This window comes from Varroa jacobsoni, unplaced genomic scaffold, assembly GCF_002532875.2.
Source record: "Varroa jacobsoni isolate VJ856 unplaced genomic scaffold, vjacob_1.0 scaffold_1107, whole genome shotgun sequence".
Lineage (NCBI taxonomy): Eukaryota > Metazoa > Arthropoda > Arachnida > Mesostigmata > Varroidae > Varroa > Varroa jacobsoni.
The window spans coordinates 266,043-291,117 of NW_019214009.1; the positions used below are offsets into that span (position 1 = coordinate 266,043).

A 25,075-nucleotide genomic window follows, 5' to 3' on the forward strand; every position below is an offset into this window, starting at 1 on the left:
GGAATTGCAACTTGTTCCTAAATATGTCCAGTTTCATCAGCGATGATCGAGGGTAGTGAATTTGTCGGACTCGTTTTTTGCTGTAGACTCCTAGACGACTTGCTCTGTTTTCAGCACAAGATGGTACAAAAACATAACAAAGTGCTCCGGTTAAGTTCTGCTTTGGTTATAAACACGTTTACTAAACTCATAAGATTGCTTTCAAAGCGTCCTTATAAATGGCAGACCACGCTTTCGTTCTAAAGCTCCAAAGGCGATGATTGCTCATGATGAAAATTAAATTAGGTCAAAGCAGGTATGGCTTCCTAGCATCTCAACGTATGCGCGTCTCCGCTAGGTTTCCACTAAAGGTAAACAGTATCGCGCGCATATATCCCTCATGGTGGCTGGCGACCGCGTTCAAGCCGGAGTAGCTAACACTAACAAGAAAACCGGCACCGTTTTTAATTGTTTTTATTTTATTTAAACACGCTCCAAATTAACAAAATTGCAAGCGCCACTAGAATCGACATTATCCTGGAGCAGCGATAACAACGGCAAGTAATAGCGGAAATATCACATCAACACCGAACGTATCCGGTGAGACTGAGCTAGATAACGTCAATCACACATGACCTACTATATTGGTGCCATATCTTTGGCATAGCTCGTTGCACGCTAAATAGAAACGTACAATGTCGAAACCCAAAGGTTAAATCGCTTATAATCATAATAACAATAACAAAAATAGCTAGCTACATGTATAAATTCGAAGGTGAAAAAATAAATCGTAAAGCAAGATAGATAATTGACACTGACCACTGAAACAAACATCGCGTCGCACTCAACAATAAACTTTGTTCCTAAAACAATTCAGCAATGTTTCCGCCCGAATTTCGCCTCTCCACGTCGGTCTACTTACTCTATTTGGTTTCTATGTGTTCGTATCTGCTGATCGAGCCAACCATCAGCATCGTTCAATGTCTATTGTCGAATGCACTTCCTCGTAGTCCAGACGCCCTAGCGTCCCCATCAGTAACTAGTGCTCCCTATGAACACGCTCACTGGCTATAAAATAACACATGTTACATACCCTAGAACTAACTCCAGTGCAGCGTCCATCGTAACGACACTACACTACAACTAATCATCGGGAATCTTCAGTCATCACAACAAACGCAGTCGTGATGAGTGGTCGAGCTTTCGGGAAGCGTCTTTCCATGGGTTGCATAGAATAACAAATACCTATTTTCGAATACACCAAATGAAATATACGCGCGTTAATTTCTAGAACGTCTAGGCTAAACTAAGTAAGAGTGTCTCAAACATATCAAATGTGAGGGTGTACATCCGGTAAATAAATTTGGTAACACGTCGATCCATACTAAAGTTATTATGTGTTTCTCTCGTTTAGGTTCTGATGTGCGTACAACTTTTTTTTCTTGCTGGCCGCTAATGTTACGTACGTATTTCTGTTCTAGAAATAGAGGTGGAATTGAAGATAGTCAACAGTCCAACAGCCGTCAATGCATCATCGTTTTCGTGCATAATCCACGCTTTTTGTTGCTTTTTGCTGTTTTTATCATCATCATCATCATAAATCAGTAAACGTATAGTGAACTCCTCAATCTTATAATAAGCTGATTGAATATGTTGTCTGACTATTCTTCGTTTTCCTTTATTGCTTTTTTGTTCTAAAGGGTCTCGACACGTGAGACGAGGTCTACAGTAACGTGAACAGGAATTATTCCCCATTATTTTGGGAAATTACAAAGTGAGGGTTGCAACGCAGGCTGACTCATCAAAGTAGCCCTCAGGGAAGAGGTTGTTGAACATCCGGTGAAGGATAGGATCGTCTGAAGAACAACCGCCGTCAGCTTTCGGTGGGCCCCACACGCTGTCCGGGGATGAACAGCTCAGGGGTCCAACGTCTAACCAGGGCTCGCGCGGACACGGCGGAGGCGATTGTGAGTCCGACAGCGACAATGGGTCCGAGATATCGGAGAGAGTTCTGCCGAGCGGGGAAGATCTGCATAAAGATCAAATAAAGCGGTCATGCAGTTTAGAAATTTCTTGACTTCATTGAAAATTTACTTACAGCAAACCCCACCATATCTTGCTTGTCGTCACATATTAGCGGAACACAATAACGTAAGAAATATTGATACCATCAGCGCGGGCTCAATGATGATTTCTGGATCTCGGAATAGCTGAAAGCAATTTTTGGCGTCTTTGCTTAGCATAGGAGCATAGTAGTTTTATAAAGGGGGTACTAAGAGGGGTATAAAGAGGGGTTTTATGAACTTTCAAGAGCAGTCTTCTACCAGTGTACCTATGCATACATAAAATTAACGAAGTGGAAGAAGTTCGAACTGTGTTTTGTCTCGTATGAAATATAAACTTTAGCCAACTTGAGATAAGGATACATTTTTGAAAAACCAATTTCGCCCACAATATATCACACAGAGACAATATATAACACACGGAAAGTGTGAATTAATAAAGAAACAGGTATATCGAACGGTAAAACACTGTCTATTGTAACGACGTAATAGAACGATATGAAAAATAATAGAGCAGTTTTCCTTACCTTTCAACGATATCGTCTACTTTGACGTGATTACTTGTGATCGCCACCGTACTGATAAGCACACGTTGATCGATCCCCCATGGACAGAGAAGGAACGAGTGTCCGCTAAGGTACCAATTTTGTGAGGCCTCGATCATGTCGCTTGGATGGCCTTCCAGTGCTGCAGCGAGATAAAAACATTAGGAAACATCAACTTTAGCACAATTGGCCGTCCCCCACCACACTAGAAGCCCGCCTGTGCTCGGACAGATCAATTTCTATGGCGGTTGCGTGGCTGCAAGGTCTATTGGGCGCACCTCACGACTTCCATGAAAGCGTCCAAAGAACCCTAGATCCGAAAGTTGTGAAGCATCCCAGATCGAGGACTGGCCAAGAGAAGAATTTTCACTGTGACTGCAATGATTTGCACTTGAAGCTGAGCCGTTGAAAGACTTTTCCAACGTTGTTAGTCCCTTGTTGCAGCCCAGATCAACTATCCTAATCGAAAACCCATACACCCGCACACAAGGACACTTACACAGCCCCTGGCACAGCTGACCTCTAGTAGCGAAGAGGCGGACTACTGGCGTGAATTCGCCGAAGGGTAAATGTGGAATACGCATAACAATCTGCTCCAATTGAAGACTCCAGCGACGGTTCATCCAAAGATGGCCTGGCATATGGTTTCCAGGCGGCAGAAACCGCACTGACGTATTAGACTGTAGTATAAGTGAGTCCCTAGTTGAGGCACATAGTATAACAAAATAATCGAATTGAAATAAAAGACGACATTAAAAAGCATCGATTACTGTTCGTTTTCGTAATAAATGAACGGGTATGTAATATATTCGTGCGGATTGTATGTTTGCTAAAGCATTTTTATTTCTAGTAATTGAAGCGGATCTGATAGCAATCCTAATTGGTAAACATATTAGAAATCTTTGACATGAATTCTACAGATCTATGTATGAGTATATAACAAGACTACCTTCAACGGCCAAGTTCTGACGCTCTGGAGTATACTTTATATATATAAATAGAATTTATAATGAAAAGTTGTTGTCTATATAGTAATTGTATCAGGTATTGCGGATGTTATAGCTTCTGCACAAAAGAAGAAAGATTCCAAATATCAATTTCATTTAATAAGAGTGTCGAACGTGTGAATGCCATGTCAAACCATAAAGAAATAAGCATAGACGTCAAACAGATCGGCAGCGAGAGACACCTCTGACTGTTGCGATTTTCAGCAGGAGCTGACGCGGCGAACTCCACGCAAATTGAATAGTAGAGCCATGGCTGCAAGTTGGCAAAGCGGAAATGGATACACGGAAAACTGCCAGAGATCGCCAGCTAAAAAAAGATAACAGAAAAATTATATGAAACACTATGAGTAATAACTATACGGCGATTATCATGAACGTGTGTAATATGTAATTGATCATGCAGTGGCTAGCTTCGCTGTATCAGTTACGGCTTAGTTCTTACTACACTTAATAAGCATACAGGATGGAATAAAAGTCTGCCATCCTGTAATATATGGTAGCTTTGAATTTACGTCGCGCTATTTAGACTGCTCCACATAATTCCTTCTTAGGCATGTCGAGTGAAATCCAGTCATTCCTAAAAACGACTAATAGATTGTACAACTTCCGCTGTCCGACGTCATCAGGCCTGTCCTGTATTCGTTCGCGACAACAGGCCCACACAACCAAGCCTATCGTCACTCCAAGGCACATCCGGCTATCGTAACACTACTACTAGCTGTGATAACTAAGTGTGCGTTTTACCCAATAGCATCGATTTTTGTTTTTTTCAATAATCTGCAGACTTGCAAAGTGCTGTTCAACATAGTAGGACGAGACGTACTCTCATCAGTCTGCATCCCCCAGTACAGAAAGAAGCACGCCGTCGGCGAATGTACAGTTGTGTTAACGTCTGGCTGGCACCGATGGCAGCTTGAAAACCAAGGCCGTGGGTAATTTTCGTGGGACTGGTCGTAATGCCTTCGAACCGGTTTAGCTCGGATTGGGTGCCCTCGCTGAGGGTAAACCCGTGCATCTTCCGTCCTTTTTGCAACACCCGTATTACCGCCTTTCAGCGAGTATGGTTAGTCGAGACGCAATGTCCAATTCGCTCAGGGTGATGCTTTCGACGGCAGGTATATGGGCTTGATGATGCGCACTACGACCTTAAAGCTTCATGGTGCTGATTGGAACCTCCCACACTGGTTTGTTTTGTTTTAACCCCAACCCATTCCTGCCTGTGAACGCTGCGCATCAAATCCTCCCTCGGAACAGCGACAGCACCTGGCATTTCTCCTTTGCTGGATGCACTTCTCGGATCACTCGAATCAACTCAGCGTAGGAATTAACTTTGACCACTGTGATGAAGTTCGCAAAAGTAGCTGATCTTACGGTTCTTTCAGAAGAAACTGAATTCGAACTTCAGCCCCAACTGCAGTTCCTGTCGGAACAGGAACCTACTGATCTAGTTTTCTCAAAAGTCGTAGATATTACGCCAAAAGCTATTATGAGCCTCTATGCATGTTGCATATGCAAGGCAACGTGGGATTTCAAATGTAATATAAGCTAATAATAATATTGCAACTATAATGTAAAATGCAGCCGGGTAACAAGATGTCTGCGTAATATTATAAACGATCTACTTCACTGGCCACCAATTCGTCTTTTAAGTGCTTAACCAACCGATTACTCACGATTTCGTCTCCGGAGCCAAAGCACGGTTGAGGCACTGGCCGGGGCATGTCGTGTATTACTTCACTAGCTAGAGCCGTTGGACTACAGCTGCATTGATGAAGTCCAAACTGTGGGCAAAGTTCATGACCCTCGTCGCATGTCCAAGGAGAAAAGTTCGAAGCAAGTGACGTCATCGATGAATGAAGTATCGGTGGCGGTGAACCCGCTGACTGAGTCGGGAGCGGCTGTACGAGCGATGGTATCAATGATGAAGCTGAGGGGAGCTCCGAGATCTGGGGTGGTGAGAGCAACGGGGCCGGGGGCGGTATCAGAGGAGCTGGGGCCGGATTTAGCGCGGTCACTCCCGGTGATGCTGCTGTTGCCGATAACGGTGCCAAACTTCCAACCACTGTCGAAGGCATTTGCCCTACCGAACATGGAAATGGTACCATGCCCGTACAAGAGGCAACAGCTGTAGCCAGCTCCATATCGTTAGCTGATAATGGCATGAGCATTTGCGACGTGTCCATTGTCGAAGTGTTCGGCAAAAAACAACTATTCCTCGGAGAAATTATTCCAGATCGTTGACCCAGTTGGTCAGCTGCGCAGTCGATTGAAGGAATATATCCTCCCTCACTGTAGTGTAATCGTGAACTTCGTTCCGAATGGTAAACGCTTCGTTTTTGATAGCCCCCGAGGTATCCTCCAGTTAGGACTGAATCACGGCAATGGGCTGAGGTCGGGGTACCTCGGTGTCGGCAGCTGTATTGCAGATAGTGAGAGGTCGGGGTTGGCGACGACATCCCTTCGATAGCCGTCAATTCTCGGTACTGCTGCATCTGTATGAACTGCAGCAGCTGATCTGAAGATTTCGCAGACAATAGTGCCGGCGAAAGGTAAGGAGAACTGTTGATCACACTCTGGGGTAGCTTGCTGGTCCGTTTCTTACGAGCCATTTTCGTACAACACGGTGAAATTACGCTGATAGTGGTAATGGATAATAAGACAGGTGAAGGAACTAGGCTTTCGTCTCGAAAGGCATGAACCTGACAACTAATCGTCGTTACCGGCACGGGCAGATCTTATCATAAGCACCAGCCAGAAAACCCAGCGTACCGTCACTGTTACGGTCTTGTCCGTCTGCTACCAGAAAAATCCTTTGAAAATTTTAGTGATGTAATCGTTTCCATAGTAAAACGGAATACAACGTCGCAGCGATTAATAACGGTAAACACATGTTGATGAAAACATTACGCAGGTCGTACGGAGCCAAAGAAATAGTGAACAACGTGAACGTGTTATGCAGTCACGTGCTGTAGGTGTACACACGTTGCACATGGCAAAGGATCGCTAGCGGGAAGTGTACAAAGCGGTGAATTCTGTCGCTTCGTAGGCTGTCTGTTATGTTTGCGTATTCAATTAGTGTATTATATAGTTCTGTGTACCTAGATACTTGTATGTGCGAAGTGATATCAACGTCCGAAATTTTATTTATTCAAGAATATTTTAAGGAAGCTCACCTTAACAGGGTTACATCTTAACGATCCGAGCACAAATTTTATTCCAGCAGAGAGGGCGAGAGCAAGCGAGAGAGAGAGAGAGAGAGATAAACGGCCTGATTTGTTAATCTCAGTGCAGTAAATAAACCAAGTTTAAAGGTTGGTCGTTATGATTGTTTGATTCCACCATATAATAGAAGCATTTTTGGGCGGGGGGGGGGGTCTCCATCAGCTCAGAGTAAACGCTTGCGCACCTTCTACTTTCGAAGAGACAGGTTTAAAGGCGTCAAACCCTCAAGTCAGCGTTAAAAAAAGTGCAAGTGATTATTCTTATTCATGCTTCTAAGAATTTCCATTGTATGTTTTATCTCTACAGTTTATCGCTCCTGGAAAGAAGCACTTTTTAGCTTTGAACGAGACTAAGGCGATTCATCTGAGAGACGGAATCGTCGTTAGTCTCGGCTAACTTGTCAAAATTCGATCAATTATAAATATCGTCCATCAGTAGGACATTGGTCAAGTTTCAAGCGCATTTTGTCGGAAAGGGTTACCATTGGTGGAACACGGGATTCGTATGCTATTTTCTTTTGGCCACTATTATCACTAATTTCTATTCTTACCGGTAGGTACTATTCGAGCAGCAGAGCCTATCAACATTTTATGTCAGTGTACATTAGCAGTAAGACAGGATTATATTATAAAGTATATTATAGCAAGCTTCCTCAACCACTACAGCCCGTACCACCTATGCCTAACAAATATTCAGCTTCACCACTGTCGTCACTGAATTGAAAATTGCTACCGTATTATTGGCTTATAACTTGTTGTATGTTTATTAAAACCCAAGTGACTTCTTCCGGAATAACGTCATCGTCGGCATAATCGTCCTTTTTCCTGCTTGCCGAAATTTACCTTCTTTCGCTCGCTTTTTGCTCTTGGCTCTCGCGTTTATTTCAATATTTCGCCTCTTTATGCCTATCTCTTCTTAGTCTTTTTCTCGCCCTGTCCGTTTTTCGTCTCTCACAGAACCGTCAAACCTGAATAGTGCAACGCATGGATCACACGACTCGCTCCATAGTCGTATTATTATAAGATTCCATTTACTTGACCTTTTCGCGTCGATGTCGCTCCATCTGCCTGACTCCACTGCTCGTGCACGTGTTATGAGTCGTCCTTTCGTAATACTAAGCAAATGACAATATTTTTTCCTTTCGCGCTATCTGTATGTCATCGTTGCTTTATTTCCATTATTATGCGGCTTTACCCGTTGGGTCACTCATACCGTGTACCCATAGTGTATATGCCTCCTTTATATGCTCGCTTGTCCCACAGGCGTAATGCATCATTATTGACTATATTATACTATTAATTTAGATTATTATTACTACCAATTCTTCTGCTTTTATCCATTAGCTGCCAATTTTTAATAGAACTGTAATAACCCAGTTAAAGTCGAAGCCTTTTGATTATTGTGTGTTCGAATATACGTGGTGGGTCTATGTGGGGGTGCTCTGTTTGCTGTACCCTTCGTTACAGGCTTATTCGTTACGGCGGACTCTCAGCAAAAGCAAAAATTTGATAACGGATTTGTGGCAGCGCACTAATTATACCAGATGTATTAAGCTACTCAGTCATATCCAGTAGAAAAAAACAAATAGGTTCATTCAAAAAAATCAAGAATAAAACCTGTTCTTTAAGGGTAGAACCCGAATCATAAATATTATTCACTAAAATTTACGCCTAATTTTGAGTCTTAACTCGTTTATATTTATTTTCGTTGCATCACGTATGTGTGGTCTAATTCATTTCCTCGCTAGTGGCGCTACTTGATTATGTGGTATATAGTACGCGTTGATACTTTCTATCTCTGGGTCCACTGCTGTTCGCCTAATTTTATTTATAACATCTGTGGGAATAACAGAAGCTATTCCCGACACGAACACGATTCCGCTAGTGCGTTCATTTTATACTCAGCACTTTCATTGCATCCCGTAGAACGTTCTATACAGACGCAGTGGCACTCGGAGCTATTTAGGCTCTCAGCTAGTTAGGACGAAAAATGGGGAAAAACGGAAAAGACAGAACAAAAGCGTACGTTTTGTTGCTTTCTGCTTGATCTTCTCCCTGCCTGCCTGCACGCGTACATACAGACACATACAGACAACTTGCGTACGATCGAGTTGGTATTATTTTTATTGTTTTTACTAATATTATTATAACCGCTGTTGTTATCAACGACTGCTATCACCAACATAATCTTGTTTCTCATCAGAGTGACCGTTTCAGTCTATCCTGTCATATTCAATACATATATTCTTATTACCATAACTATTTCCCGCACGCGGTTTCTAAATCATCGACGTGGTGTATATCCTGTTTCGACTACTCATTCTGATTCCAGGGCAGCGTGCTGGCGTACAGATACGCAAAGACATGATGCCAACCTTATAATAGTGTTGAGAAATGGAAGCTCCTACCAGCGGCCTGGATAACTTCCTCGTACTGTACGGGTATCGTTGGTGTCCTTGACATGATCGTCTGATCGTCTACCTCGCACCGTTTTATTTGAGGGTTCGCCGCTTCTTGCAAGTTAGCACTATTGTTCCCTATCATCGTGATTTTAATTAAATCTCTTCTTTTTGTCTTCTTGTCAATGTGATCGTAGGCTTAACTAGAGTCGAGTCTTTTTTTTTTGTTCACCAGTGAATCCTAATAGCTATTTGCGGTATACTTTCATTCTAGTATTGATAGAATCATCTTTTCTCCCTTTCACCCCTTTACAGGCTGCAGCTAGAGAAATATCTTTCCTCCACTTTTTCTTGAGTATTGTCTCTGTGCGTGCGTTTAATTACTCTGTTAATTATATCCGTACACATCCAAGTAGCAGTATATCTTGTTATATTTATCATTATTGGTGATTATTAAAATCTTAATTTTATTAATATCCATTTATTTTTGTATATTGTAACTTCAAGAACATTTTCAGTCTTAAACCAACTATCTCGTCATTGTTAGGGCACATCCATCCCCCACCTTAGCGTATTTACTCTTCTTAGTTCTACAGTTCTCGCTGACTACTAGACCTGGTTACCAGTTTTATGAACCTTTTACAACGACTCCAATAAGCTGCTCTTTCAACCATCTTAGACGATATCATTGTACTGAACCATTTTCTCATATAATAACATTAGCTTCTCGCTTTTTTCATTTCTGCTGTTTCACTAATAACCGATTACGATTATCTGAACTATATCGTCCAATCGATATCTAACCAATTAGCCTGTATAGGATCTAATATTACAAAAAATAATCTTTTGAGAGTTCAAGACTGGAATTTTTGCCCTGGCAAGATTCACTGTCATGTTCTTCATACGATTTGCGATCCTCACCAATATTATATCCTCTTAACAAATATTTTGCCCACTTTAATGTTTCGCAGATCATTTATGTAGTTCTTTCTATCCTTATATGCATATAATTGTCACTGGGTCGGCTTTAATTTATCTAGACTACTTTCCGTGCACTGCAATCCTGTGTAGAATGGCGAAATTCAGGGACCCCGCAAACTAGTTCTACGAATAGTAGAATAATATAATAATAGATTTCGTCATCTTTAATATTGTTATTTGTTATTATTGCGACTTCATACCCCATCACATGAATAATATTCTTTTACTATTATTTCCTTAACCAATCGTGAAATATCGAAATAATTATACGGGGCTTCCAACCAGAAAATTCCCGCTGCACCATCCCCAAACGGAGAACATCAACAGTGGAGGCATTTTGTATCGCCAACGAACTCGTTGTTGTGCTTCTACTTTCGTCGCTTACTTCTCTGAATTAAACTGCCAGCTTTGTCATACGTGCCTGCGTAACTCACATGAGCGAACGTGATCAATTTTGCAGTGGCACGCTAACGTTAAACACCTTAGCAACACCAACTAGCTGGACGCTGGTCTCATTGCCATATATAAATATCGTATGTTTGCTCAACGGACGTTTTGGGTTTTCACAAGGGTTCTGCCTCGAATGAAGCTGTCGTTACGAGCAATGCGGAGAAATTTGTTTCTTCTTGCACTTTCAACTGAACAGGAAGGTCACGCGTCTTCGTATCTGCATATTGTTCTTTTCTCGATAAAAAAAATGGCCTTTACCATCTTGACTCTTTACCCTTGTCCTCTTTTGCCTGCTGCGATAGTTTTTCCTGTCTCAATACGAGAGAAGGTGTCAATCCTACCCTATCTTGTGGTCGCAATACTCAGGAGAGTTATATCATACACACAAAAGAAAATCGCTAAAACGCTATACCTCCGTTTGGTGCATGTTGTTTTTGTCGTTAATAATATCGGTTTGGATTACACTTCAGTAAATTAAAAATTGCTTTCATTGTTTTCATCGTCAGTGTTTTTAAATTGCTCTTGTTTTTTTAAAAACGAGGCAGCAGTAATTCTCCGCCGATCTGGTTTCTGCTGCTGCTTTCTTCTGATGTTACGAGCGACACGTTTTTATCTTCTAGTCGCCCACCGATCTTGTTGCTCAAAAGATAAACTTTCCGAGAATGAAGCCACACACGATGAGCATGACGGCATAGACAAGCAGCGTGTTGTGCGAGACCTGCGACAGGGGCCCGAACGACGTACTTTGAGACACACCCGCACCCGCACCGCTGGGGACCTTCGACATGAAGGGTTCGCTTACCTGCGAGCTCTTCACTCGTTGACGTAGACCTTCCTCCTGCAAAATGCATGGTTTTTTTTTTATCGTCGGAACAATTCAGTGCTCTGTAACTACGATATGCTAACTATAAATCGTGAGAATATTACGGTACACATAATATTAACCTATGTCAATCGAAGTGAACATCATACCATTTGTGTCAACTAAACGTTCTGAATATTCAATTTATTTGAGATTTGATGTGAGATTGAGTAAATTGATTTTTTTAGTAATACGAACTACTTGAATACCGTAAGACAATTATTACGGGCTTTACCTTCAAAGAAGCATTTTCCTTTCGAAGCTGTATATTCTCATCCTGGAGCTTCTTGAGCTCATCCCATGGCACTCCTTTAACAGTGTCCGCGCCTGGGACGTTACCACTTTCCAACTGTTTAAAAGAAAAAGGAGAATTAGTATTTACACTAGAATATGTCGACACTATCTCTGTATAGGACGAGAGAACCACAACTTGTAATACGGAGATCGAATCTCTATGAAAACTCGGGAAATCTCTAACGAATTTCTTCACGTCAGCAAAAATCACACAAACAATTACAGTAATAATCATAATAACGACAGTAGTAACGACCCGGTCAAGAGACCCCTAAAAAATTAAAGCCTTGATACGAATTATCATTTAAGCGTCGCTCTAGCCCAACGCAGTACCAATTTGCAAAACCTCGGGATAAAAAAATCTATCGCAAAAAATAGCTATCGAAAACAAGCCATATGTTTTTATCCATTTTGTTATGTAAATATACTGGTGCATCGCTGTTATCGCCGTCGAGTTTCTTCTTATAGGTTATAGGTTTTTTAAAGAGGGGAAAGGTGCAAAGATTAATCTGCCTGAGTTTTATGTACGAAACAGTTAACACATTTACATTCAATGAGCCGTTTACGATTGTACTACTAACTGTCTAAATTTGCCGAAACATTATGTCAATAAGAGATAAAAATAGGCCGGGAGCTAGAACGGTTACATTACTAATTTATAGAATTAATAATCAATGTCTGCTATTATTATTGACAAACGCTTCCCACCCGAACAATTTTAGCGGACGGTTTTGACCCCAATTTAGTCCCATATAGTGACGCGCGAGTGATTTTCGAACGATTTGCTTGTACTGATTGGCTAACTTGTACCGACGGGTCATGTTTAATGTCCGTAGACAGAGCTCTCGCTTGAATTCGGTCTGCAGTGAAGGGAGCATTTCGTAGAAATGGTAATTGGATTCGTTGAGGTTGCAAGGTGTACTTGTAAGCTTGTATTTGGTAGATGATAGTTGATAACTTAGAACGATAGGTTACCGTTATAAACCGTTGAGGTGAGGGTTCGACAGCGGGCTCCTGATTCTGCAATGATTGGTTCATACCAACATAAGTATGTTGTAATAGTAGTAGCAGAGATGGTTGCAACATGAAAGAAGAAATTATGTACAGAGTATACCCAGATAGCCGGAGATGATCCGAAGTCCACGAAAGAGCACAAACACGATGTTAATTAGTGCAGATGGAGAATTGATGGTGAGTGCAGGTGTCATCACATAGATATAATAGTCATATATGATTGCGACCCGGCCATAGCGGTGACAGCGGTGGGTTTAGCGCAAAGTGGAGAGTTACAAAGAAATAACACAAAAACAGATGAGTAAACGACACGGACGTATTGTCAATTTGGTTAGTAACGGACAAATTAAATAACGGATGAATGGGCTTGGTGACAATGTCGGACCATCCAGATTATACATACTGTATAGGCGAGTAAGTAAGGAGTTTGCTCGTAATCGATTTTCCATAGAAATTATCGAATGCCGTTACTTCTCGCTTGAAGTATATGCATTCACCGCTAAATAATGCAGCATATTATACACCAGAGATCTTTTTCGGGTGGCAAATTTATTTTATGCTGAATATTTGTATGAAGAGGAAGAGGGTTACGCTATGCAATTAGACAGAGAAGGGTAGCCGAACAAGATCTATTCTTTGAAAAAATATTTTACCTTTCTCCTAATACTTGTCATACCTTAAGTTAGGGGTGTTTGGTTGGTTCGTTTCGCGAGAAATGGCGCCGCTCGAACCTTTGTGTAAACATCGCTTACTTTTGTGCCTTACTGTATAATTTACTTTCCTAAATGAATGTTATTTTTTCAGTTATACAATAGAGACCACCAGCAGCTGCTCTTGCTGTAGGCCACCGATGCAATTCTAAGAAAGAGTTAATATACAAACAAACACGGAGGCTACGAACTTTCAGCAAATGTAAATAAATATACGGTGCCAGAAAGAAGCGTGCTTTAGCACGGCAATCAAGCGAGCACTGATTATGACATAATTACTAACCAATATTTACTAGCTAACTACTAATATCATATTTTTTGGTCCACAAACAGACACTCGTTGTACCGACAAACCCTGGATGAGATGGAAAATTGATAATGCACAGTAGGAACTATCACTACGAATTCAGACCATAGAAGTTTACTGAATAAGCTATTATTATCTGCGGTTGTAATCGGCTCATTGCAGCTGACAGGCGCCCGATACTTAATGATCGCTATTACCTGGAGGGAAGCAGAGAACACATCCTGCGCGGGGTCCTGAGACGCCACCGTTGTCGTAACCTGGCTGCTTGCCATAGCTTCGTCTTCGTCTCCGGGCAGCTCAAATACGCATCGAAGCTTGGAGTCCATGAGTTGTTCCTTGGGAGCATCCTGAAATGATCAGGAAATGCCATGGCATTCGAATCCGAACAAAAACAAACAAAACTAGGACACCATAGCGATTTGTAGCTGTTGGTGAAATCTATTTGATTTGGTATGTTGTATGCCGTTGTTGTACCGTATGCCGCTATTTTATGCCCATCAGACCTGTCAAAATTAGCGACGATAACCGAACTATTTTTGGACGCGCTTATTGAGAGTGGAACAAGTTTTTTTGAAACCCTATGTATAATAGGCATTTAAATTTCTATGGTTTATAGTGGCTACAGCTGGTCTTACTGCAGATGTATATACGGTTTAGTTGTTTCTTACATGTTCCCAGTTGCGAATAAACCACTTACTTTCCAGATGATGTCATGATTGATTGGTCCTTCGGGCGCGATCATCGATTGCACCATGAATTTGTGCTTGTTACGCTCGTTTGGATCGTATTCAAAGGGCTGCAACATGACCTACATGAAAAAAAAACGCCACATAGAACAAATGTCTGTCTTCCTAATTTAACATACCGAAACAGCTGTGCGGAATAACATAGCACAATAAGACACAACTAACTATTGTATTCAAAACATAAGTAATGCAAATAAATGACTGAAGCATGCATTTCGAAAAGCTCGTGTTTTCTAGCACAACTACAAACATACGTTTGTGAGATTTATTTCATGGAACCTTCAAAAGACCTGTTCTTCACGGGCACTGATAAAGGGGATTGATCGGCCTTGCCTTGATCTTACTTGGCAATAATGCGTACAATAACTATGATAACGTATCTTGTTGTAGCATTCTAAAATAAACACATTTTTATTGGTAAATACGTTAATCCGCACATTTGGCGTAATGAAGTTCTGCGGAAAATTTTTTGCGACCGCACAAATCGGATAAACTCACCTGTACGGTCACAGTTTGTTTAGGGTCGATGACGCCGCAGTTCGGCCTAACACAGTACCGTTTTGGCGCGGTAGTTTTCACCTTAAAGCAGACACGCTTCTCTGAAGGATTCGATAGGTGAAGCAGAGCTGTTGACACCTCCGTAAATGGACCTGCAATATGAATAGCACAACAGCGGATCAAAGCTCATTTTAGTAGCTTCGATGAAGTGGCTGAACGATGAACCTGAACTTTGTGCTATGGTTGGTTTGGTACCTTTGTTCTAGGCATAACTTGAGCACAATTTTTCTAAGCACTTCCATGGCGCCTTTAGTGTGCCCTCGACGTCCAGCAGTTTCGTCATTTCGACTATTGACAACGTGTTGAGAATCTTTTGCAGCAATTTTTTCGTAGGTATAATTTACTATTCCTGATTGTGAAACGACAGTCTATGGTTAATTTACATAAGCTTTAGGGTACATTTGGACATTATGATTTGCTTTGGAAAATCCATCGCGATTTTTCGTCCCATGTCGCGTGAGTGACTACTGAGTTGACAAAAAACAGCACTAGAAGCAGCCGTAAAGTGACTTACTGAGACATTTTTATTGTTTGATGACGGCCTCTTAAAAGGGGCCTCTCTGGAGAAATAGGGTTACGTAAGTGGTCCTAAATTCCGCAATCTAACCTTTTTTTAAGCGCGAAATATGCTGTCCGTTATAGAAAGCCTTTACGTCCAAAGACAAAATTCTATATTAGTTACATTCTGTAGAGCTGCATTGCAAGATAATTATTACTGGTCTTGGAATAATGTCTTCTCCCTGGCCCTTCATTTTAACTGCCGTGCTTCCCGCCTCAAAAAGCATACTTAATTTTAATTAACCCGTGATATTCTTATTGTTGTTATTGCCATCATTTTTGTTTTAGAAAAACCAGCAAAAAGCTGGCGATTCAAAGGAAGACAATAGAAACAGTATAGGTTACGAATGCAAAAGATCGTTTTTTGTCTCTTCGACTTGAATGGACTTTATTAAATAAAGATATCTTTTGTATCAGCTTTTTTTTGTCTTTTGTTATTTCAAATTATCAATAAGGTTTTAATTAATATTGCTTTTGCTACGCTTCCACAATCATGCAATATGATCTTTATTTGTTCTCAACTTTAACACGCAATCTGTTTTTAGATGTATTTATTTCCAAAGTGACCCTTTTTCATGTTTAGATTATTTGGGCTATTCCAAGTTCGATTCAAAATACAGCAGCTAAGAACAATAACGTAGTTTTATATATTTGAGAGCGGCCTTAAATAAAATTGTCGGCAATATTCGACGAACACCAAGACATAATACATAGTCCTTAAACTTGCACTCCGCCTCGATACAGGGTGTCGCCTCTTAATGGAAGGGAGTTCACTCGCTTGAACACTTAAAATGAAGTCTCTTTGATCACTTCAAATTACAATTTATCCTGGCATACTTCCTCAAGTATGATATCTTTCTAGTCGTTCTATACGAGACATACATTAGTGACAGTTACGCACCAATCAGTTCGGAGTACAACGTACCAAAGAAAGAAGCAAGTTCCACATAAACACTAACAATCTTGTATCGCGTGTCTTTTTATCAGCAATTTTATCTCTAAATTTTGACAATTCTTTACCATTTAAACAGTAATCGCGCATCTGGCAGTCTCATCACATCGAGACAACGTAGCCGTTATCAACTCAACGGATTATTTACAAATATTCATGTATTGAATGATATGTATACGTATGCCAGAAAAGGTTCGTGATTTCGTCCAGCCTCGTCTCATCTCCTCAGTAATCAGACGATATCAGTTCAAGACGATTCAACTGTTAGCCTCTCCCACGCTTATTGTTACAATAAAGGAAATGGTTTGACACTATTGCGCTTAGAAGACCAGAAAGATGCTGAAAGAACAAGATAGATGGCCTTACCTAAAATCGTCTTTTTTTTGTCCCATGAAATTATATAATGAGTAAAATTACATGACCGGAAGAATAGCCTCCCCGCTATTCGGAATCGTACTCAGGCAGGCAGAAATTGCGGGCTTATTTGAAAAATTAGTTTTATTTCCAAAACGAATAAATAACTAGCAATAATTTTCATAGGCACACCAGCTGTATATATATGGAGACTCAAGCAATGTCGTTGACTAAACGTTGGAGATGTAAATCGATGTGCAGCGCGCGCGTCCGGCCCCGCACGAAACTAGACAGCAGACAAGTCGACGAAGCTACTCGGCCTTATGACACTGGGGACCAGTTATTTGGTGTGAATGAACTAGGTTGGGCAGGCTAGCCTAGATCGACGAGGAATCACGCTCGTACCACCGAGAATCTAGTCGATAAAATGTCACCACAAATAGGTGACGCATATATGTACATATTTGATCTTGTTTTTATATACGGACACTAATAAAATGAAGCTTTTAGTACAGCTACGAGACAAAAGATATGGGTATATAGGACATAAGACATTTAATTGGGAAAAAGCAAAGGGAGTTCTGAATGTTGGTACAAAAATGCCTTCTTAAACCACGCTTTTGTCACGTCAGCTACGTTTAGAAGCGAAAACCAAACATCTAAAGTTCGACCTAGTCACGAACTATTTGACAGCTTTCTGTAGATAACAACCCTATCACTCATCATACCCTAGAGAGAACTGAAGTGACGCTCGAATCAGTCCTACAAAGCGGACAACTATACAATTAAACTTTTCGACAGGAGGCACTCCAACATGATCTTACGCTGACAACTGCTGGTGAAACCTCACGGTGGTACGGCGAAATTTCGTAATCGGCGTAAGCCCACTGAAGCTAGCTATTGGTCATCTGTAACATGATTTCCATAGCACCCGTGAACAGCAGTAAATAAAATGAGAATACGCCGGGTCCTTATACGACAAAACTGATATCGTCCACAGTCAAAAAAGGAGCAGTTTATAGTTAGTAGAACATAGCTGAGCCAATCCCGCGATCGGAAAAGTCAAAAGCGATATAGTAGTGTATGCAAATGAAAACGGGATAATTACTGCCGCGTGAATCGACCTCAAAATTCGTTTCGGTGCGCGCTGTATGAATAAAAACAAATGCACTTATGTGAAGTTAAATATAACCAACCCGTAAAGATAATAGTACCCCCCTTTCTATATAGGTAAATATGTGTGAATGAATAAAAATTTTTTTTCTTCTTCTGCCCAAGAATTACCTCAAAAGCTTCAACAACGCGAAATACTACAACGAGTAATAACTGTAGATCTATTTGTTTACGAACCACTGAAGTTTAACAGCCTTGCGGCCTTATGCTGTCTGCCACCTGTGGCTGCTTAAAACCGTTCAGTTCCGCCGCTAAAAGCGAGCTAAAATCCGCGAATGAGTTAAGTCAAACAGTAGACATGCACGAAGCTAAAATTTTCCTTACTTTGCTCTGTTATGCACAGAAAGTAGAATCTTTACGATTAAAACGTGTCTTTCAATTGATTTATTTTAATTTACGGACTGGAGTTCATAAAATAGACTGCCTGATTATCCTCTACTTCGACTGTAATCTATAGAGGCCTCGCTCTCGCGATTAAAATGTACAAACATGTACATTTTAATTTTCTATATATTTTTCGAATATTATTTCATTCTTTTAACATAAATATTGTAGATCGTTTAACTCTATATGCTGCCCTTTGCTTCTGCCAGATCAAAGCGATTCAGCCCCACACACTCACCTATAATACAACATTACTTCTACCTATGCTCGACGCCTAACTATTCTATACAACTGCGATAAATCACCTATCTTTATCTGTGGGCAATCCGGTCACACGTTTGTACAAACGATTTGTAAACACAGGTATCTAGTAGCTGAATCATCTTCTCTAACCTTTAAAGGCAAACTTCTAAACGTATATTTAAGTACTGTGAGTGTATTGTTTTAGATGACATGTTCTTGCTACAAAAGTGTAAATATAGGTACTATTTATTCATCAAAAAGATAATAAACACGGTGCCATCACCTAGATTAGATGAGACTTGACCTTATCAAGTACGATGAGTGCGGATGTTACCGTTTCTCACTTTTATCAAAGGTCTGCTTCTTTCGAATTTCACAAATCACATACGTGCCGTCGCATACTAGCGCTTTGTGCAAAAACGAATTATCATCCGGGCCCAGTAACAAACTAAGATTTTACCTACAGTTTTATGCTATTATAATATTAGTTAACCTCTGCTATTAAAAGAACTGTCACTTTTCGATTTGTTCAAAACGCAATCACAACGACTATAAGTCAAATTACGGCAAATTAACTGCAAAAATAAAAGTGAACACGATAAATCTTCTTAGTTTCACGGCCTTTCTATTACGGACCGTTATAACATCAAGTGAACGAATAGGTCAAGATGTAAATCTATGGATTCCACTAATTTTCTTCTAATCAGTCATTTAACACTCTCTTAGGGCCATACGAGATATCGAACTTCCTTTTAGTCGCTTGTGGCAATACACATACAAATGGACAGCAGAAAAGACGGGGACAATGACGACCGACGATAGGGGATGTATAGATAGTGGTGTCGACTGTCCTGTTTGTAGTGTTAGCGGCAGTAGAATCAAAGACTGTTATTATAAGCATTACTATTAATCCAGATAGATTATGTAAACGAAAGCAGGAACCACACCTACTCAAGCTAGCTAATCAAACTGTCGTACGGGTAACGGGTAACTTGGAAAATACCGGTGTACAGTATTGGGAACAGAAATGAGGACAGGCAAGGTGGGTGAGTATGCAAATGGGTGCCTTATGAGATTCGATGGCCGCTACAGGTAGATGTTTTTGACAGTCAACGACAAGCGGCTGTAGCGGCGAAATAAGGAGACGATGCTAGCGGCTGGTTAGTATCGTAGAGCAATTGAATTGGCTATGTGTCACTGAACTGTCGACAGCAAATAAAGCGCCATTCACGAATCAGTCGTCAGGTGTGTCAACAGCCATTACTAAGAACTGTAAGCTGCATAAGGCAATGCAGCAGTAGCAAAAACAAGGATAACCGAACAACACATAATGCTATTTGACGTCAATTAATACAGCCAGTAGTAATATTGTTCCTGCTGTTACTCAACTAGTCCCGTTCGCACAACGTTCTCCAACACCAGCCCTACGCGGACTAGAAAACGAAGTCAAATGAAAAGAGTGCCGACCACTATGATGCTCAGTGCTTGTACGATTGCCGAAGAGAAATTCACAGATGGCACGCGGCAGCAAAGCAGTCAGCCATCGAGCACAAACAAGGGCCTTAGCTGGCACAAAGACGTTTGAAGTATAGCGTCGCCGCTGCTGTTGCAACATTATTTCAGTATCAGTGAGTCAATTATAACTAATCATCTCTACTAGCGAACTCATGCCTATCCGTGTGTCTTTCTATTCTCATGATAATCAACAAAAACACGGCTGAAGTCGAGTGGTAGAGCATAAGATATAAAATAACAGAAAGAAAAACGAGGACAGGAGAGGAGGCGAACGGAAGATGAATGTTATTTGTTCTCATAGTTCAGGCAGAATTGAGAGGAAATAAAAGAAGTTAGTGAAAAAAATCCAATCTGGCACTGGCGATGGTTGGTGCTATGACCTATGCATTGGTCAATAGAAGCTATATTAGGCTACACATTGTTGGTAACCAACATGTCTTCATGGTAGTATTAGATCTGAAACTGAGAAAATTTGCTGGTTAAGTTTAGATTACATGTGCTCAGGCGTTATTTTAAGGTTTACATACGCTTTCTACAACAACCGCAGTTACCGCGAGCAATTTTACAAACGCTTGTTGCTAGCGCAAAAAATGTTTATTATTTTTCATTTACCAGCGAGTCCAAACGTTTAAAACACGCTTACTGATTACTCGAAACGAGGCACTTGAAGCACAACAACTTCTGACGGCTTGTCACTATAAATGATTCTCATAACAGTGATAAAAAATTCAGCCAACTTGTCATGACAAATACGTAACTCGTCAACTTACTGTCTCTTCGTCGTGGGTGGCACGTACGCCTCACACGGTACATGTATCTACATACCAAGCAATGAGACTTTTGTTTCGAGAAGGATCCACCGTAATGAGTATCCATCCAATCGACAGAACATCGTTACGATAAGCCACTGCTGCCACCGTTATTACTGAAACGCGCTTGCATTAATGTCTGCCAGAACTCTAGGCCAGATCAGACCGGCAATCAGGGCGGCAGCAGCTGCTACTGCTGCAATACTACGCCGTTCGAAACCTCGCGAGATTCCCGTCCAAAACATAACACACTCAAGAAACCAAGTATCACAGATTGATTGCGCCTAATCCCACTGAAGGCTGGCTGGCCGGTCGACTCATTATTCGTACAGAGTAGCAGTGGTAGTAACTGGTTTCCCGACTCTTTGCCGTGGTCTATTATCATCTGGCAAGATTCTACCGCAGCCTGTGGCGCCTAAGTGTGCACTGTCACCGAGCGACGGGTCCGACCCGACTTAGAATATTTCCCAACCAGATGCGGCCGTGCCTTGGCCGGCGAAAGCACATTTTCTTTGTCGCCAATAGTTCCCTATAGTTTCATGTCACCATGACAATAGGTGGATCGTTCACTATGTGTTATATGAAATTTTCAAGAACATGGACTGGCTTTCAGCTGGGCAATACTGGCCATAGCATAAGCAAAAGCTGTTAGTGCATGGTTTACTGCGGTAACTTCTAACGCGTACTGGGTTTCTATACGACCCGATAATATAGTTATGACTTCATATCGTATACGCCACAATGATAACATCCTGTTGGTATGTCGACAATCACAGCGGCAGGGAAAATCAAATATGTGACTATTGTCCAACTTAAGTTTCATAAACTTCACAAAATCATAATTTTTTAGCTAGCTATTTCCTAGCTGTTCACTAGATTAGCCACTTACTAATGCCTATACCTTGCGGCAGGTACAGCGTATTAACAGAGATGTGTATACGGAGTCTATGCTCACCTTTGAAGCGCAGCTCCGTCTTGGGTTCGAGCAGAAGGATCTGCTCCATGGCTGCCATTGAGATTTATCACGTCAACCACTAGGAAAAAAGAATTGTCCAGCCGTTCTTTTCACGCTCACTGAACTGCACTCAGGTCCTAAGCACACGACCCGCACCTTACTCCTGAAATGCTCTGCTGAGTATATATATCTATCTATCTATTTATCTATCTATCTATCTATGTATGTATGTATATATATATATAGCTCGCCTTTTGACACTCGATTGCTCACAGTCTCCTCACACTAATGACGTCGTATTCCGACACAATCACAGTACTCGACAAAAGACCTTCTCGGGAATGCAGGCCTCTCTGTCAATTAACCACTTGGACAATAGCTTTATAAAAATTTTGTTGTTGTCAACTGGGAAGTCTTCGCCAACCATCCAGGTTGCTAACTCAACGAGTATTTCCCTAAAATTTACGGAACGGCTGGCGTGTTGGGCAGTTCCCGTTGCCTCGTCTCCAGAGCGCGAACGACCGCTGCCGCTACGCAATCAGCAGCAGTGTGCGTACTATTCACTTTACTCTGTAGTCAGTGCTGTCTCTATTTACCGCCTGCCTTTGCTTTTCTGGTACCCACACTCTGGGCTGACGGTCCGCTGGCGATCACTCCTGCTGAGTTGGCTGCCGACCGTCTGCCAGACGCACCAACGAAACAAATGAACTATTGAGTGTACAACAGATACGCAGCGCTACTGTCGTCGTATCAAACGAGACAGAATGAGAAAGTGGGATCCGAGCAAACAACAACAATAACAACAGCAACAGTAACGAAAGACGCAGTAGCAGCCGAGAGCTCGATATCCAGCGGCATGCAGCACTGCATCAGGTGAACTGATGAAACACAGTTGTCCACGCTGTTAGTTCTGTCCGCCAAAACGGATACTCGACTCACTACCGCTACTGCGATACTATGATAAATCTTAGCCGCAGCCGTGTTCCTTCAACTGAGATCAGCGCATAGCAATAGAACCACTCGCACTAATAGCGGAGCTAGCCAGATCGTCTGATTTCAGCTTAACGATACCGACTAAAATCTCCCTCGCCACCAAAAAGCGACATTCCAGTCAAATAGACAAGATTTTCACACTGAGTTAGCAGCAGTAGCAGGTGGCATAGAAGGATCGCTACAGACGACAGCAGTCAAAATAGTCAGACACCAGGGGGATTCACGCTAGCGACGCGATTACCGTCCCGTTCATTGACCGCTGCTGCTGCTGTTATCGTGACCGCCGCAATCAGTAGCAGTCGAAAACAGCAGCGCAGAGCGATTGGGTGGTTCAGCAACGTCTTCGTCGTCGTCTTAGATGCCGACCACCGTAACAAACAGCGGGTTAACCGCACACGGTTTCTGCTGCTCGCCTGCTCATCTACCGGTAGTGCGCTAAGCAGACAGACCACGCAGAATAACCAGCAGCAAATGCCACGGACACACCGCCACTCTAACAACAACAACAGCAGCAACAACGAGCTATTTCGATGAGAGACAAGACAAGGACAAAACTGCCGTGGCGCCAAAGGCACACCATGGGCCATGGGCTTGCACTAACGGCGACGACTGTCGCCTGGAACTATCGCTGGAGAAGTAGCAACGGCAACAACATTAGCAGCAAAAACGTCTGCGTCAAAGGATTCCACCAGTAGCATACTTCTAGTAATCATTACCGCCGCAAATCGACATTCTGCTAGTCAACAGCATTGGCTGTAGGCAAAGGGCGGAAATCGGTGCATATCTATCTGGATGTCTATCTGCCCATTAACCCTCCGCTCCACTCGTTGCGAAAACGGCCCGGTCGTAGTGAGGTGGATCAACAAAACCATCAACACGCAGTGCAATCGCGCAGGAGCTCTCTCTGCATAGCAATGATGACAACAGAAGAAAATTGGCAGTAGCTCTGGCTAGACTCAAATCGGGCTATTAGTTCGTTTGCTAGCAACTTCATCTCTGTTGCCGCTGCCATAAATATGGCTGGCCTGTGCGAGGCGAATTCAGCGTCTTTGTACGGCTCGAAGCTGGCTTGCCCCTATTGCAAGCGTCATATCGTCCACGGAGTGCCCCATAAAACTTCTGGACAATGATAGATACTAGTAACACTGTCTATATCATATACACTACTATATTATGTATTTAATATTTCGGCATTTACTTATCCATCTGAATAATAATATAATATATATAGAATATAATAACTTGTTATATACTCATGAAACCTTCAGTAATTTAAATTTAACATTAAGGTTTCAAGTACCGTCCTCTTCTGGTACGACACGAGCCAGTATCTTCTCACTGAACTCATCCAATATAGCAAAGCTAACGACCGATTAAAGGGCTATTTATCACGTCGCTGCAAATGACGTATCAAAGGTATCACAAATAGAAAATACAACCTCTTCGACTACACAGCCAGTTGAGGATAAATCATACACACCCGCCAGGAAAGCAATGCTTCGTTTCGATGGACGATGCTTATAACAATCAGAAGCATCAATTAACACATCAGCGCGACGCAAGTGCAAACGTCCACGTATTCGACCAGTTGTCGCAAAGAGAAAGCGCCAAGATTACATAATATACTACGGTATGATTAGGCCTAGGTACAGCACCAATCAGTTCATAATGGCCATTTTAGATGAACTCCAGAAGCAGAAAAATAGAGGGCAAGTCAATCTGCACTGGAGCGTATATGACTAACGAGATGGGCTCACAAATGGCCGAATGAACATGCAAGCCCCGTTTCGATACGTTTCCTCATAGCCTTTTGAAAATGGATTCCCTTAACTGCGTTACTTGCCACAGTTTCATGAATTTAGGCAGATTCTGCTAAAAACATTACCGTTGAAAGCCGAAAAGCTCACATTGGCCTTTGAAACGCCAACAGCCTGCTACTGCTAAGATAGTACCGTATACTGCGATAAGCTTACTAAGAATACTTCATTTTTCACCACCAGAAT

General features: G+C 41.7%; 2 protein-coding genes across 10 annotated transcripts; both read right to left on the reverse strand.

Moving 5' to 3' along the window:
• Nucleotides 1-440: 440 nt before the first annotated feature.
• LOC111266674 (uncharacterized) lies at nucleotides 441-6,761 on the reverse strand. Of its 2 annotated transcripts, none has more exons than XM_086971001.1 (5): nucleotides 5,268-6,761; nucleotides 3,729-3,901; nucleotides 3,087-3,286; nucleotides 2,570-2,729; nucleotides 441-2,008 (listed from the first exon to the last, which is right to left on the reverse strand). In XM_086971001.1, the coding sequence occupies exons 1-5, from the start codon at nucleotides 6,201-6,203 to the stop codon at nucleotides 1,747-1,749; spliced, it is 1,731 nt and encodes a 576-aa protein (XP_086827127.1). In that variant the 5' UTR covers nucleotides 6,204-6,761; the 3' UTR covers nucleotides 441-1,746. The 2 variants fall into 2 exon arrangements, with proteins under 2 accessions (XP_086827127.1, XP_022700095.1); XM_022844360.2 differs by having other exon boundaries at nucleotides 3,777-3,901; nucleotides 5,268-6,758.
• Nucleotides 6,762-8,916: 2,155 nt separating this feature from the next.
• Nucleotides 8,917-23,125, reverse strand: LOC111266677 (vesicle-associated membrane protein-associated protein B/C). Of its 8 annotated transcripts, none has more exons than XM_022844371.2 (8): nucleotides 22,704-23,125; nucleotides 22,080-22,242; nucleotides 15,077-15,228; nucleotides 14,530-14,640; nucleotides 14,030-14,179; nucleotides 12,777-12,821; nucleotides 11,743-11,856; nucleotides 8,917-11,483 (listed from the first exon to the last, which is right to left on the reverse strand). In XM_022844371.2, the coding sequence occupies exons 2-8, from the start codon at nucleotides 22,135-22,137 to the stop codon at nucleotides 11,286-11,288; spliced, it is 828 nt and encodes a 275-aa protein (XP_022700106.1). In that variant the 5' UTR covers nucleotides 22,138-22,242; nucleotides 22,704-23,125; the 3' UTR covers nucleotides 8,917-11,285. The 8 variants fall into 8 exon arrangements, with proteins under 8 accessions (XP_022700106.1, XP_022700104.1, XP_022700102.1 ...); XM_022844369.2 differs by having other exon boundaries at nucleotides 22,080-22,252; nucleotides 22,676-23,125; XM_022844367.2 differs by having other exon boundaries at nucleotides 22,080-22,252; nucleotides 22,353-23,125.
• Nucleotides 23,126-25,075: the final 1,950 nt, after the last annotated feature.